Source organism: Sitodiplosis mosellana, unplaced genomic scaffold (genome assembly GCF_009176505.1).
Source record: "Sitodiplosis mosellana isolate CC-2019 unplaced genomic scaffold, AAFC_SMos_1.0 Smas_scaffold_2, whole genome shotgun sequence".
NCBI lineage: Eukaryota > Metazoa > Arthropoda > Insecta > Diptera > Cecidomyiidae > Sitodiplosis > Sitodiplosis mosellana.
The window spans coordinates 6,873,638-6,888,732 of record NW_022595245.1 but is presented as its reverse complement, the minus strand read 5'-3'; the positions used below and the strand labels follow the sequence as shown (position 1 = coordinate 6,888,732).

At 34.7% G+C, this 15,095-nt stretch overlaps 1 protein-coding gene across 10 annotated transcripts; it reads left to right on the top strand.

Annotated features, from left to right (window-relative positions):
• The first annotated feature begins 82 nt into the window (after positions 1 to 82).
• On the top strand, positions 83 to 10,172 carry LOC129564890 (protein timeless). Of its 10 annotated transcripts, none has more exons than XM_055439138.1 (16): positions 83 to 1,336; positions 1,397 to 1,824; positions 3,348 to 4,320; positions 4,437 to 4,654; positions 4,810 to 5,105; positions 5,183 to 5,330; positions 5,434 to 5,945; positions 6,066 to 6,264; positions 6,330 to 6,463; positions 6,573 to 6,903; positions 7,034 to 7,202; positions 7,279 to 7,479; positions 7,576 to 7,744; positions 7,913 to 8,008; positions 9,007 to 9,177; positions 9,289 to 10,172. In XM_055439138.1, the coding sequence occupies exons 3-16, from the start codon at positions 3,405 to 3,407 to the stop codon at positions 9,341 to 9,343; spliced, it is 3,615 nt and encodes a 1,204-aa protein (XP_055295113.1). In that variant the 5' UTR covers positions 83 to 1,336; positions 1,397 to 1,824; positions 3,348 to 3,404; the 3' UTR covers positions 9,344 to 10,172. The 10 variants fall into 10 exon arrangements, 8 of the variants coding, with proteins under 8 accessions (XP_055295113.1, XP_055295108.1, XP_055295111.1 ...); XM_055439133.1 differs by having other exon boundaries at positions 7,910 to 8,008; positions 8,989 to 9,177; XM_055439137.1 differs by having other exon boundaries at positions 694 to 1,336; positions 7,910 to 8,008.
• Positions 10,173 to 15,095: the final 4,923 nt, after the last annotated feature.

Here is a 15,095-nt window from a genome sequence, read left to right as displayed (position 1 = left end):
GGTTGCTACCAATCATATAATCATATTTAATCACTAGCATTATATAACCGTTCCGAATCAAATTGGTGGCAAATATTTTCAAGTTAGACCAACGATGTTTCTTTTTGTTCTATCCATAGGATTCTTTCTACGCATCGGAAATTCAATGAACCGTCGCAATTTAAAAAAAACAGTTTGATGATTGGATTTAGCAGGAAATGGATTGGTTTTGAGAGAGATGTGATGGAAACGTGTATCTTAAAATAAATGTACATAGAAAAACAGTTCACATGCCCCAACTCGTTAAATCGTTTAAACTCTTTGCTACTTTCAATTTCTATTCTTCGAAGACCACAACACAAATAAACCGAAGAAATTTTCCTTGACAGAAAGAATGATAGCTCTGAAATTGAGTTCTTACATTAATATGAACCAAATCAACAAGTTTATGATAAATAGAGCGCATTTCGAGTGGAGCGTGCGGCGAATGCATCACGTGGCCATTCAACGTGATTTTCCGTTTACTTTTGGTTTTCATAAGCATGCGTGAAAGACCGTAACACAATCCATTGCCAAGTGTGAGTTGGTTCGAAAACATTCAATCGGTCTAAGCAATTCCATAACAATATTGTAAACGAAATTGGTGTGTGATCAGTTGTAAATAGAAATTTTCCACTTTTTTGAGGAGTCAGTTTGAGATAAGTTCAGTACACTACACATCGAGCGGCCGAAGCAAACAGACGCTTTTTTGAATTCTGTTACAGTTCCGTCAGATACACAGAATGTTTTTCAATTCATTCTGATCAGTTCGAAATTTAGAAGTAATTTTTTAGATGAAAATACAGAATTTTGAGTTTTTTTTGTGGAATTCTTTAAATTGAACAAAATAAAATAAGTTGTGTAATTCAAATATTTTTGTAATTTCAACAAAAATTTTAAAAAATTGAATGAAAATTACTAAAAATCCAAGTGGAAATCTTGGTGTGATTTAAGCGTTAATTTTTTTCTCGATAAAGATAAGTTCTTTTTGTCGTGAATAAATCGGTTTTGTGCAGAAATTCGAGTGATTTCAAAGACATTCCCCAGTTCACCGATGATACTACTGGCGTGTGAAATAAAAATCGATAATTGTGTGAATTTTTTCGATGTAAAAGATAATTGGACAAAGGTGAAGAAGAGAAGCCCATACACAAATTGGATCAAAGATTTTGCGGCGAAATTATGTTTGCTGTTTAAATAGCTATGAGCTGCATTAAATTCTTGCATAAGACAATTTATGAAAGTACTATTAGATAGCGAAGTTGTTTGTTGACGAAAACGAAACGGCCGAATCAAAGTTTACGTTAAAATTGTTATGGTAAGCAATCGATGCCAATTACTATCGAAATGTTCATAGAGCTTGTTTCGTATTATAAAGAAACCATAGAGTACCTTCAATCGTTAGCAAGTGCAAAGCGGATCTAGATCACCACATGAAATTCTTTGAAAATCAGTGAGTTCAAGGTACATCAGTATTGCCGACCGTAGATAGTATAATTGTGATTCCGTGAAATTGAATCATCTTATTCAAGCGGCGTCCAGTAAAAAAAACGCGTACATATCACGTTTCAATGTATACGCGTGTAAGCTACGAGCATGATTCAGGTTCATAGTAAATACTAATTTCAATGGCGACATCAGCAAATGCATCGTGATTCAGGATATCAGACAAAGCAAATACGATTCACACCAAAAGTAAACAAGAATTGAATGGTCATTCCAGAGAAGCGAGAAAAAAACGTAGTTTATAAAAAAATACGTACACGCGCATTTGAATTTTGTGCAGCGATAGAGGAAAAATTGCAGGTAATTTGAGGCTTAGACGCGAAGAAAATTGTAAGAAACAACCACGTTCGGACGGAGGGGAAAATCACTCTAGAAAATTACTTTTTCGGTTCACAAATTACTTTCACTATTACTTTTTCGAAAAGAATTACAAATTACATTTTATCATAGAAAAATATATTTTTGACAAGTAATTTATCGAATAAAAAGTAATTTGTAGTAATTTTTAGTCGAAAAACTACATTCAAAATTACTTTTTGTTCAACGAATTACCTAAAAACTACCTGTCAAAAAGAATTTTTTTTTGAGTGATTTCCCCCTCGCGTTCGGACTGTTTTTATAGTAATATCTTTTCTGTGGTTATGATCACACTACTATTTATCAAATTGAGAAGTCACCCGTTTGTTTTGCAACGACTTTCGTCAGCATTCCTATAAAAACGTGCCACTTTGATGTGACCTTCTGTTCTGGTATAAAAACTAAATGAGTTCATTGAAAGCAAAATTATAATTTAAAATGGATTATAAACAATAGTTGGATTTCCTCCGGAAAAAAATTGGTGTGTGGTAAATGGATTGAAAATGTGCTGGCAACTCGATAAAAAAATGCTCATTATTCAGCATATCATGAATAATTTATATGAATTCTTTCATTCATAATTTTTTTTTAAATCTCCGTGTCCATAAATCGTTTGGTTGGCCAAAGCCTTGTTGCTATAACCTTCTATTAAATGCTCTGTTTTGCAAATTTCCTTTTCTACGGATCACACATTCAATCAAATTCAACGAATTGATGAAGTAAATTTAGATGTGACAGGAAATCAAATGATACCACATAATGAATATAAATAATTGTTGAATATTTATTGATTTTTCTAATTCATTTAAGAAGTTGACATTATGATTAGAATATTGTTATATCAACTGTTCTGCTTTCTGTTTGATACATTTGAAAATGGGTGCATATTCAAAGGTTTCACTGATGTGATTTGAAAATCGTTCACTTCTTTGATTGATAATGTTCTATATTGAATGCATCAGAAGGAAAGTCCTTCGCATACAATTTCTTTGTTTTTGCTTTTAATCACATGGCAACCTAAATATAGAAAAGTTCCACTCTCAATAAGCTCGTGCAAAGAAACGTTCTTTTTTGTATTACTCTGAGTCTGAAGTTGAGCGATAGACACAAAGGCCATTTAACTTCATTTAAACGGCGTTTAACGTGTTTCGAGTCAGGTTATGCTGCAGACTACTCAGCATGCTATACATCCACGTGACCTATTGTATTACAAAAATATTCCTACATAGAATGTTCTATGGCAATAACCATGGCTTGTGCAAAAGATGGAAGAAAACTCGACACTCGATACTTTCATAAGAGTTTTTCTTTCAACTTCTGTTATTCCTATTGGAATTGGATGCATCAAAATATATGTAATTCTGAAACTGTCAGCCATAAATTAAAGTGCCTAAATTTAGATTTGGATGATTTAAAAAAAAAACATATATTCGATTATATAAACCTGATGATGTTTATTTCTGTAGATATTTTGATGAAACACGAATTGAGAGAAGCGCCAACCGTCCACCGTACTACATAGTATGTATGAAGGGATTAGTCGTCGATCACAGTTATTTGGAGAAATTATGGAAAGGATGTATTTGAGTCAGAAGATTGATAGTACATTTTTGGCGTTGGGAAAAGCAGTCGACGACGAATATAATGTGTCTGATCGGGCGCTAGATGCTCTCAACGAAATCTACTGCAAATTAACATGTGAGGACCAAACGTTGCGTACATTTCGTCGTGCACTTGGACTGGGACACTATGTGAAAAATGACCTTATCCCATTTCTGATCAATGTCAAAGATCCAAAACTCATCGATATGATGATTCGCATTTTGGTGAATTTAACAATGCCCGTCGAATGCTTATTCTCCACAAAAGTAATGATGCGTACCGAAATTGGCCGACACACCGTATCCGATTTAACAATGTTGCTAACAAGCTGCAAGGAATCGTTTACAGATGCTCGTGCAACACGTGCAGTCATCGAACACATGAAAAATGTTATTGACAATGGCAACAAGCTGCTATTCGAACAGTGTGACAGTATCAATAATTGCCTGTTATTACTGCGCAATATCTTGCACATTCCGGAAAATCTTGCACATTCACATGGCATCGTAGGCGAACGAAAAAACCACACGGCATCGATGCAAAATAAAATCATTTGGCATTTATTTATGATGAGCATTGACAAACTATTGCTGTTTTTGATGTCATGTTCGCAACGTGATTTTTGGAGCGTTACAATGGTTCAATTGATTTCGGTCGTATACAAGGATCAGCAGGCGAGCACATTGCAGAAAATGCTCAATGTTTGGCTAGAAGACGCGCTGTCCGATAGCTCGGATGACTTTGAAAGTAACACAACACCGCCGCAGAAAGAAAACAGCGGCGAATCAAGTCCCGTTCTCACATCAGATCCCACATCGGACTCATCGGATAATGGAGGTAAGGGATCGATTATTAGTTAATTTGAAAAATTATTACCTTACAACTGCGTGTAATTGCTATCAATAATAACGTACTATTAACACTTTCTTCGACACGTTTAATTGGCTATTAAGGTGGCAATGGGAAAAACACAGACAAAACCAGCGAAGCTACCAGACGAACACAAGCAGATGTGAAAAGTGTGGAAGCCGCTTTGCATTTACAGTCACAGCAGAGCATCGAACAGTGTAAAAAGAATACGGACGAATCGGCTACGTTAACACTGACCGAAGACGAAATGAACGACGAAGCAGAAAAACCAGTTGAGAAGCAAAGTAAACAGTTTCAATGGGTATGCACGATTATAATATGTTTTTTCTCAATGCAATTTCATTTAGAATAGGCTTTTTTTGCTTAAATTAAAATTAATGATGATTATAATGTTGTAATCATTTTCGTCCATTTGTTGATATAAATTGTAATATTTTTATGAAAAAATCCATGCAGAATATTGAAATCGATCCATCCGAGCCAAATGTAGCTGAAAATAAGGCAGCTGAAACATTTGATGAAAATGGTAAAAAACGAACGCAATATCCGTTAACAACGGATCAATCCGATTGTGGCTATGGTACTCATCCCGAATCCACTTCGATCACCAGTAGTGAAGACCATTCAAATAAAAATTTCCACCAAAAACCACAACGATTCCATGTGGTTAAAAAGCCATGCAAAGTGCTGTCAATGCAAGAGCAAAAAGATCGACGTCGAAAAAAGCTTGTGAAAAGAAGCAAAAGCAGTCTGTAAGCGACTGCACTATCCTTTGAAAAATAAATTCCGCAAATTGTCTAATCAAATTAATCTTTCCCATTATTTCCAGTATCAATATGAAGGGACTGGTTCATCATACACCCACTGATGAGGATATTTCGAATATTTTGAAGGAATTCACGGTGGATTTTTTGCTCAAAGGATACGGTCATTTAATGCAGGAGCTTCATGCTAAACTATTGTCCGATTCGGATTTGGTAAATTGAGTTTTTTTTCACAGTTGTTTGAATAAGGTTTTCTTTAGGCCCTGATGTGTGAATTGGGATTCAAATAACGTTTGTTTTTTGTCTTCATTTTCAGCAAACGCACATTGACACCTCCCACTTTTTCTGGCTGGTCACTTATTTTCTCAAATTTGCTGCTCAATTGGAACTTGATCTCGAGCACATCAAATGTGTTCTGTCTTACAAAATTGTGAGCTATTTAACCTATGAAGCGGTTATGCTCTATGAACAACTTGAGCTAACGTCACGACATTATGAAATTGATTTGGAACCAAGCCTACGGCGAATGCACTTGGTCGTAACGGCAATTAGAGAATTTTTACAAGCGCTCAACACGTACTCAAACATTGGACATTTGAGCACAAGCGATGTGGAATACATTCGCTTCTTGCAATTACAAATTAGTGTTACTGAAGATTTGAAACAACTGTTTATCCTGTTGATCAGAAATTACAAGCCATCGATTCAGAGCAAACAATATCTACAAGATTTAATTGTCACCAATCATATTTTACTTCTGATTCCGGATTCGGTTGAAAATGCATCGGATCCAAAGACCAAGGCCAAACTGAAGGAGCATATTCAACAGTGAGTTTTTTACTTGTTTTTTTTTGGTAGTAAAGTTTGCTAAATGGTCATTTCCGATCTCATCGGTGATGAGTCATCACCTATCGCAATGAGTAATTTCTTATTCTTTCATTTGAACAGATTTGCCACCGTTGAAATGATGCAACAATACGGGATTCTTCTGGAAGGCTTTTTAGAAAATGGTGAATTCGTAAATGATTGCATTCTCACGATGATGTATCACATTGGTGGCGAGCTTGGAAAAGTGACAGCCCTATTTCAACCGGTTATACTGAAAACGTATTCGAGAATCTGGGAAACGGAATATGAACTATGTGATGTAAGCCGAGGTTTCAGCACATTTTTGTTTCAATTTTGGCTAATATTTTTCCGGATATATCGCAGGATTGGTCCGATCTAATTTTCTATGTAATGACAAAATTTATAAGTACACCTCAGAAACCACCAATTAACCTATCATCGGCACCATCTTTAGCTGCTGGAAATCACGTTGATCATTCAAATGAAAAGAGTCTGTGGTAAGAATATTCGAAGGGAGAGTTTGGTTTTTCTATGCTATTTTTTCTTTCGATTGAATACTTTTTTTGCTAAATAAAAACCTTGATTCATAACATCGAATATATTCAGCTATGATGCCTGGTGCAAAGAAGAAATGGATGTGCTCTATTGGTTCTACGAAGAGAGCAAAAGTTATCCGGATAGCATTGGACAAATTTTGAAACGTTTTCGCGATAGTAATTTCAAGCCAAAGTATCGCATCGATGTTATACAACAGCTGTTGCAACAGGACATCATAAATCGGTCTGAATTCAATGCATTGATGAAGTATGAAAATGTGGAGTTTGAACGAAATTTCCAACTGAAACCAAATGCAAGGTCGCCGAATGAGTCAAACACTTCAGCCAGTAGCTCTGTTCGACCAGATCAACAAGCAGAAAAGACACATGATGATATTCAGGTAATTTGTTTTTGGTTTATTTTGTATTTAGTTCTGGCCTTTGTCGTGCATGTTTTGAAATGGAGACATAATACGACTGAAGTCGTACTAAATTTGAAGTGATAAAATTTTAATAAGATATTCCAAACAGATTCTCAAAGAGCGATTACTTCGAGAGGATAAAGGAAAACATATTCTCTGGTTGCAGAGCATTTTGATTGAGTATTGCTTTGCTAAGCTTTGTTTTATGAAGAAACAAATCATCGGAAAAAATCAAGACGAAATGATAATTATTGAGCCAGTGCCACATCATTGCATTCGTTAGTTTGACATTTATTCATTTTTCACGTTATCATTTTAACTGTTCGATTGAAAAAATTTGATTCATTTTTGTAGTGAAAAAAGAATCAGTCCCAGTGGTGCCATACAATGCGGAACAGGCTGCCATATTATCGTATGAACCGTTTATTTTACTATTGCATCAATTGGGTTTTCATTTGCCGGTTGATGCTGGCAAACTGTTTGTACGTGTTCCAGAGTTTTGGACAGCTGATATTCTATACCGCGTAGCTAATAAGCTTGGACCAATCGATAAAAGTAATTCGTTGTTTGTTTTCATTTGAAATTCAATTAAATAATTGACACAATATTGAATAATGAATACTAAATCTGAGCGTAAATTTATTCAATTAGCGGCACTCAAATTCGATGTGAATGAATTGAAAATGAAATCGACTCAGTTTACTATGCTCGCAATCAATCACGAGGAAAAATTCGATAAAAATGGCGATGTTTTCAAAACAAATGGCCATCTTAATTTTACTCTACCAACCAACATACTTAACACCAGCTCGATTTTGAAGTAAGTGCAAATCAAGAAAAAACCACGAAATTAACAGAAAAAAAACGAATATGAAGAAAGAATTTAAAACCAATAGACATCCCTAGAACAAAAGAAAGAGCTCATAAATTGTTCTTTTGTTCTATGGCTGTCAATTAATACAATGAACTCATTGGCATTTTTCAGCAGGCAAATTCACACCAGTAGATCGAATACAAACCGCAATTCAACCAGCACAAATGGATTTTCTGGATTCGCTTGCCCGGAGTCATCAAATCCCGATATGTAAGCAAATACCTTCCACATTTCGATCATTAGACGACATTTTCACATTGGTACATCTTCAGTGGTTTGCTATAGATCGTTTTGCGAATTCTATCAAATTTATTATTGATAATTTTTTTTAAATGCGAAAATCTGCAGCTCTTTTCACGTAAAGCACTTTTTTTTTTTTGAGAAAATTTTGTTTCTTTTTCCTGGCAGTGTGTTTTGTATTAAATGTTTAAAATTATTTAAAGCGAAAATCGTGTTAACAAAATGGTCGATGAATCTGGCAGCACATGGGAACAAGGCATCTTTTCAGCCTTCAAACAAATTACAGTTTGTGTTTTCCATGGGCACAACGTAAAAGTCGTCATTCACTGTGGCATTCAGTTTTTGGGCTTGAATGGACTTTTTCTCTAAGCCAGTTTATCGTTGGCCAAACTCTATCGAAACGTTGTATCCGAAATCGGGGAAGACAAAAATAAATGCGGACGAATAAGAATTAAATAATCGTGTAAAATGTATGATGAATAAGATGGCACCAATGTCCTTGCGATCAACAATATTAAATGCGTGCGTGCGTTTGTTCGATGCCTTTGGATATTGGTCGTATTCCTTTATAACTGTTGTACTGCATACAGGTATTTCACTTCTGTCCATTTGTTCTACCATTTCTCTGAATTAACTTTGCGTAGTTTGTTTGCTTAATTTTTGCGCTAATCTTCTACTGATAGTCTATCGTTCCAATTTTCTCTAATATATCTCGGAGCTTTCATTTCAGTTTTTCTTTTCGTGTAGATTTATCCTTTTGGTAAATTGTTGCAAAAACAGTAAATGAAAATAATTTTCTGTTAAGTTTGGATTTTTTTCAAAATCATTTTTCATAAAAACAATTAAACAAGTACATTCGAAAGGATGGAAGTTGAGCAACAGTTATAAAACTCATACATTCATTTGTTTTCTTGACAACTTTTTCCCATTGTGGCGAATACTATTCGTAGGTGTTTGCATTTTTCCAGTTCTGTATCCATTTCGATCGCATCTAACGCATCCATTTCCATCGTGCAATCCAGCAAAGTGTCCGTATCGAGCGATCGATCCAAAGTTCCGGCCGACTCAGTACAAATGGACATCGATACAGATTCATCATCGAAGCGATTGGGCGATAAAGATAAAGAAGACAAAACAAGGTACAATTGTCTTGCACCTTCTCTTTCAAATTTGTATTGATTGTTCTTAACATTAAGTTTGTATCATGAATAAATTCCTGATGGATTATTATTTATGCCCAATGTTTACAGCTCTATCGACTCAATGTCTCTCGACACGACACCACCCGATGAAAAAGCTAATTAAAACTAGTTTCTGGTGCTATGAGCACAAGAAATATTTTTGTACACAATAGATGGCCCGTTTTCTATGTTTAAATAAGAGATGAGATCATTCAAATATTTTACTTAAGATATTTTTATATAAAATTTATTGATTTTTGATGTCGAAACATGAAATCTCTATAGTTTCATTTTATTAATTTTAAGAAAAATTTTGTATTTGGATATAAATGTTAAAGCATGAATACAAACAAGCAACTTCGATTCAAAATATTTTGAAATGTAATATCTCCATACTTTTGTATGGATGTCTGTTTTGTATTTACTCGTTTTAAGATAATTTCGAATTTAAGTCGCTCTGTTGTGCCCACGCATTTATATAATTCTTCGTTTTAGTAACTACTAATTTTATTGATTGAATGAATTGATATAACGATTAACAATTTTGACAAAATATGAGATTTGTTAGGGTATGAAAAAAGATGAAATGTTTACGATATTGCATTGCTTCAATATAATTGAAAAGAAATACAGGGTAGATTTCTCACAAAATGCATTCGTTAGTTGGAAAGTGATCAGTCAACATAAGAAGAAAATTAGGATAAAATTTATATAATTAGAGTTCAGCACGGACGTTGCTCTATATCTTTATAGATAACAAAGAATATTTATACTAAGTTTAATAGTCGTGCAATTGGATTATTTAAACGTGAAAGCAGCAGACAAACTGAATGTATATTTTGTGGTTAATCATGTCATACTTTTGTGTATTGTAAGCTAGAAAGAATGGAACTAATGAATAAGTTTATCATATCAATGTCAAAGAACTAATAAAGATTCAGTTGAAAGAAAAATGAAGTATGAATTAATCGTCTTATTTCAACATGAATTACGTAAACAGTCATATCGCAGATTCTTCCAAATGCAAATCTTCAGTTTTTTCCCTAGTTTCTTTGTTCTTCCAAAAAATGTATAAACAAATTTTGTTCCGACATTATTCCCATCTTCTAACCGATGTGTGGAACTAACACAGAGGAAACGGTAAAAGGGCAGCTTCTTCAAGCGATAAATGTTTTTGATCATTGCAAGCCTTATGTCATTTTTTGATCCGCTTTGTATTATGAGGATGGTATAAGTAGCTTCTATTTCAACTTTTTCGCCTGTTGAGCACTCCAGATCAAGTTGAAACAACCTAAAAAGTTACTATTAGAAAAAAAAAATTAAGAAGAGATTTAAGTTAATTGAGACTTAACTTAGATGTGATTTCAATTGTCTTCATAAGAATAAAAATATTCAATATGAGTATTCGAAATCATTTGAACAAGACTGAAATGTTCAAAACCAATATTGAAACATAAAAGTAGCGAATTCATAAAATTGTCTGGTCAATAAATATCGAATTGTGCGGTGGATACGGGAAAGAATACAACAACTGAATAAATTTGAAATTTCAATGTCAAGGAACTAATAAAGATTCACTTTAAAAACTAAAATGAAGCCATTCTTTTTATTGCATTTTCAATGAGCAGAACATTTACTAGGCTAAAAACGCAAAGTTCGTGCTGTTCCCAAGACAAAAAATTGTCCAAAGCCATCGATATATTGAGAGTTACCAATTGAACTAGTTTGTTGTTGCACAGGTTTCAGTGTTGCCAGCTATTGCGCTCGCGTCGCAAAATGAGAGGCACGTTTGTACTGAATTCGGGTCAAACCGTCTTATTCGTTATTATTCAAGTCAAGCGGTTACATAATGGAATTAACATTAACACTGGATCGATTGGAATTGGATGACAAAGTCAGTTGCAAACACAACCACTTACGGAATTGATTTGGTTTCAGCAAAATGGCAAATATCTTATATTCTTCTTTGTGATTTGTTTTTCGCATCGGCTGATTTGAACCTTTTGCAAATTCGGGTTCTCTCTCTATCTTGTCTGGCTGAGTTCATGTGCTGCTTAATGGGTAAAAAAAAATCATCGTGTAAAATAGCAAGCTCTTCGATCATATCAAATATCGTACATGAATCCAATGCGAAAATTGTTTGCAAAAACTGATTTCATCTACACTGCAATATTGACGACGCTACGCTCGGTACGTACCGTACCGTACTTGAGACGGCTGCTAGGCATTTAAGCGCAGATAGAATTTATCTAAATCATATCAAAGAAAATACTTTCGAAATTTCGTAATTCTCATCTCGTGGCTACGCGCCGCGTGCACCACGTTTAATTTCGATAAATCAAGACACACACGTGCAAGGCCAAGGAGTACCAATTATCATGCAAACGCGATGTGTTAAAAGGCTATAAAAGATCATGGAGGTACCTATTTATTTTCGATTGCAAGTATTTATTGTCGAATTTGATCCAATTGACTTAAAAGCTTATTAATTTTCCGATGAAACGAACGAGAATGCGGAATTTTTCATCACATTTTCAAGCAAAAAACCGTTTAATTCGAATATCTCATCATTTGCAAATATAATTGAAGTATCTACCATCAAAAATGAAATAATGAGAAGTAAAACGTATTTCGAATGTTGCATGTTCAGCATAGCATTTACGATTGGAATTGAAATGAAAATGCGATGCCATTGAAAGGCGGAATAACAGGTAATATTTAATAAATCGATTATAAAATACTCGACATGGAACATGTATTCAATTTTTTTTTCTCCTTTCGGCTCGACGTATTGTGTCCAATATTCACAAAAAGAATGTGCAATATCGTGCGATTGCAAGTGCAATGCATGTGTACGAACCTGTAACTACTTCGAACACTCTCTTTGAATCATTTTGGCAAATATTTATGCTCAATTGTTGTTAGTCATCATTCGGTGTATACGGCTCAATTCGGCTGGAAATGCTCGAAGGCAAGCCTACAATTGTCGCAAAATCAAGACCTTAAACTCGGATTTAAGTCAAACCACACGTCGACTCAATGGTGACAGAGAAGTCAAATAATACACAATAAAAGTCATTCGGAATTATTTACGTATTTTTTTTTTTATTAAATTTATCACAATTGATATTTGCAGAAACACGACAATGCTGCCGAGTACGGTCGATTGGAATTAGGCGAAAATTTGTGTCATGTTCGCACGAATTTGGATTTTGTGTGCATTGCGCCAAAATGGTCTGCATTTCCAAATGAATTTCAGTTAGTTTTTTCTTTGCATCAAAGAGTTAGAATACACGAATAAATCGATTATTATTTAAGTACATGATTATGATCAGATTTTTTTCGGGGCGTATCACAGCTCACTGGACACACACACAAAAAGTATGTTGGTAGAAGGAAAAAAAACGTGCTTTATCTGATCGTTGACTTCTGAACCCAGCAAATTAACTGAACACCACCATTGCTGCCGGCAACTTTGCGTCCGTCAATCAAGTGCAAAAATGCCCTCAAAGTATGTGCAACGAAAGAAAAACGCGGCAAATCGCTTGTACCAACCCATAGAATCATTGTTAATTTTCGCATTTACATTCATCAAATGTGATTAACAGTAATCACAATGTTGGCCCGTGTTAACGTAGTGACTTAACAAAATGCGCGAAAAAAAGTGTTTTTTTTTTCCTTGCGCTGCACAAGAGAACATAATTACCGGTTGACATGTCACGCTTTTATGTTGATTTTTCAATAAACAGATTAGTTTCGTTGATACCACGTCGACGGCATTTACATTTGCGCGATTTCCTTTTCTTCACATTTTCGACGAAACACGAATTTATTACACGAATGTATATAGGCTGCATTGAGAGACAGTTCGAAAATTCGAATAAAATAAGAACACACAATGCTATGGTATTAGCCATTTACAAATCAAACAAAGTCATAAACATCAAATCAGTTGTGGCACTGGCGTTTGAAATGAACAGAGAGGAAGAAAACGAAACTGACAAACGGGCATGCAAACAAACGAAATTATTATTATTGAAATGGTGCAGTTAACGAGCAATGGGCTCGTAACACAGTATCAAACATCTTAAATGGAAGGCGCGCGTGGAATTGATGGATATTTGTTGTTGAAATCGATTCTTTTCCACATACAACGAACGGAATCGTGTTGATTAGCCGGCATGCTGCCTCCTTCCCGACGGTATTCCTAATGGTTCGAAAGGTTAAATGTTTTCGATGTTTTCATGACATTTTCAACTGTTTCTTAAATAGCATCTCATGTCATCTTAATTAATCAAATTGGAAAATGGCAAACCGTCGCCGGTGTTTTGGCTTAAGACTGGTTGAGACATTCAACGACAAATAAGCAGATAAGATAGAGACAGATCAATGAGGAGTGAAACAGAAGTGTCATTCATCATTATTGGAAATTGCTTTTATTTTTTCTTGCAATACATTGCCTGATTTAAGGAAAATTGTCACCATTTCAGGCGACATGAGATCGAAATGAAGCAATTGCGGTTTTTAAACGCAATAATCTATTTGAAAAACATATGTTCATTGGAAAAATTAAAAAAAGAACATATGATTGAGTAGTTGCGTCACATATTTTCGTCAGGAAAACGAAGACAGCTGAATAAAAACTGGTGCATAGTCGCATACTAAATATGTCCAAATGCAATTAAATGGCAATTTGTTGATTGATCACGAATTAAAATGGTTTTGGAATGCCGTGGTCTAAAATGGCTTTAAAATGTACATCAATAAATCAATAAAACACCTTTATTTGGATAACATTTTTTGATGCAAGCATTTTTCGTTGCTGCTATTGTTGTTGTTGCTCTGTCAGACAGTTAGTTACCAAAATAAGCACTCGAGTTCGCCAATATTTTTCTTGGAATTTATTTTTATGATTTCTTGTTCTCTGTAAATCAAATATTTGCCTTACATGTGTTTGTCTGAGCTGAGGCAAACTTTCAAGCCCAAGTGGGAAAATAAGATCAAGATTTGTTGGCTTATAGATAGATAAATCAATTGTTTACAATGCTGACGGACATTAATCCAGCAATAAACGTCGATTTTGATAGAATCAACTGCTTTTGAATTGAGCCGCACAACGACTCGGCTTGCAATTAAATTGAAGCGAACAAAAAATGTGCGATGCCAACGATCGAGTGAAACCATTTATGTAAATGTGGAACAATAGATGGGAATGTATTTCATCGTGATTTAAGTTTTTTTTTCGGCAAAGTGAAATTGAAAGTCAACACATCAATTAAGTGATTGTGTGTGGCGTGAAAAGACTTAAAATTTTTCGCTAATTATGGCACATAATTTGGAAAATCCTAAGCACCGAATCACACTCACAGAATATAATATTTCGTGCAAAAGGCAAGCGTGTAAATCAATTAAACGTTCGATTTTAACGTAACCCAATCGATAGGGCTCTAGAATTGAAATAAAAGCAACTTGACGTGTTGTTGCCCGTCATTACATTAGGATTAAATGTCTTGCGCTTTTAGAGCCATAAATCATAAAACAAAAGATGTTAAATCGCGTAACATACACCGCAATTTGAATGTCTAATAAATTCATATATGTCTGCCGATTTGCTACCACACATTTAAACAGCCCAATCTCCGATACTGGATAATGGAGTAATTGCGAACCCGTTTTTTATTCGCACTCGTCAAGAAGCCAATTGAAATTGGAATAAACAAACAGAGAAATTCGATTTAAATACGACACAACGAAGCTGAACAAAAAATGCGATTGTGGATTGAGTTTTGTTTTTCACCTTTAGCCATGCACTGAAGAGGTAATGTATCCATTTACACAGGGCCCAACAGCAGAAGCAAACAAAAAACACACCACAG

Coding starts and splice junctions, on each gene's coding strand:
- LOC129564890 (XM_055439133.1), top strand. CDS start 3,405: ATGTATGAAGGGATTAGTCGTCGATCACAGTTATTTGGAGAAATTATG. Junction 4,655..4,809: donor AAAGTAAACAGTTTCAATGG/GTATGCACGATT, acceptor AAATCCATGCAG/AATATTGAAATCGATCCATC. Junction 7,480..7,575: donor GCTTGGACCAATCGATAAAA/GTAATTCGTTGT, acceptor TTATTCAATTAG/CGGCACTCAAATTCGATGTG.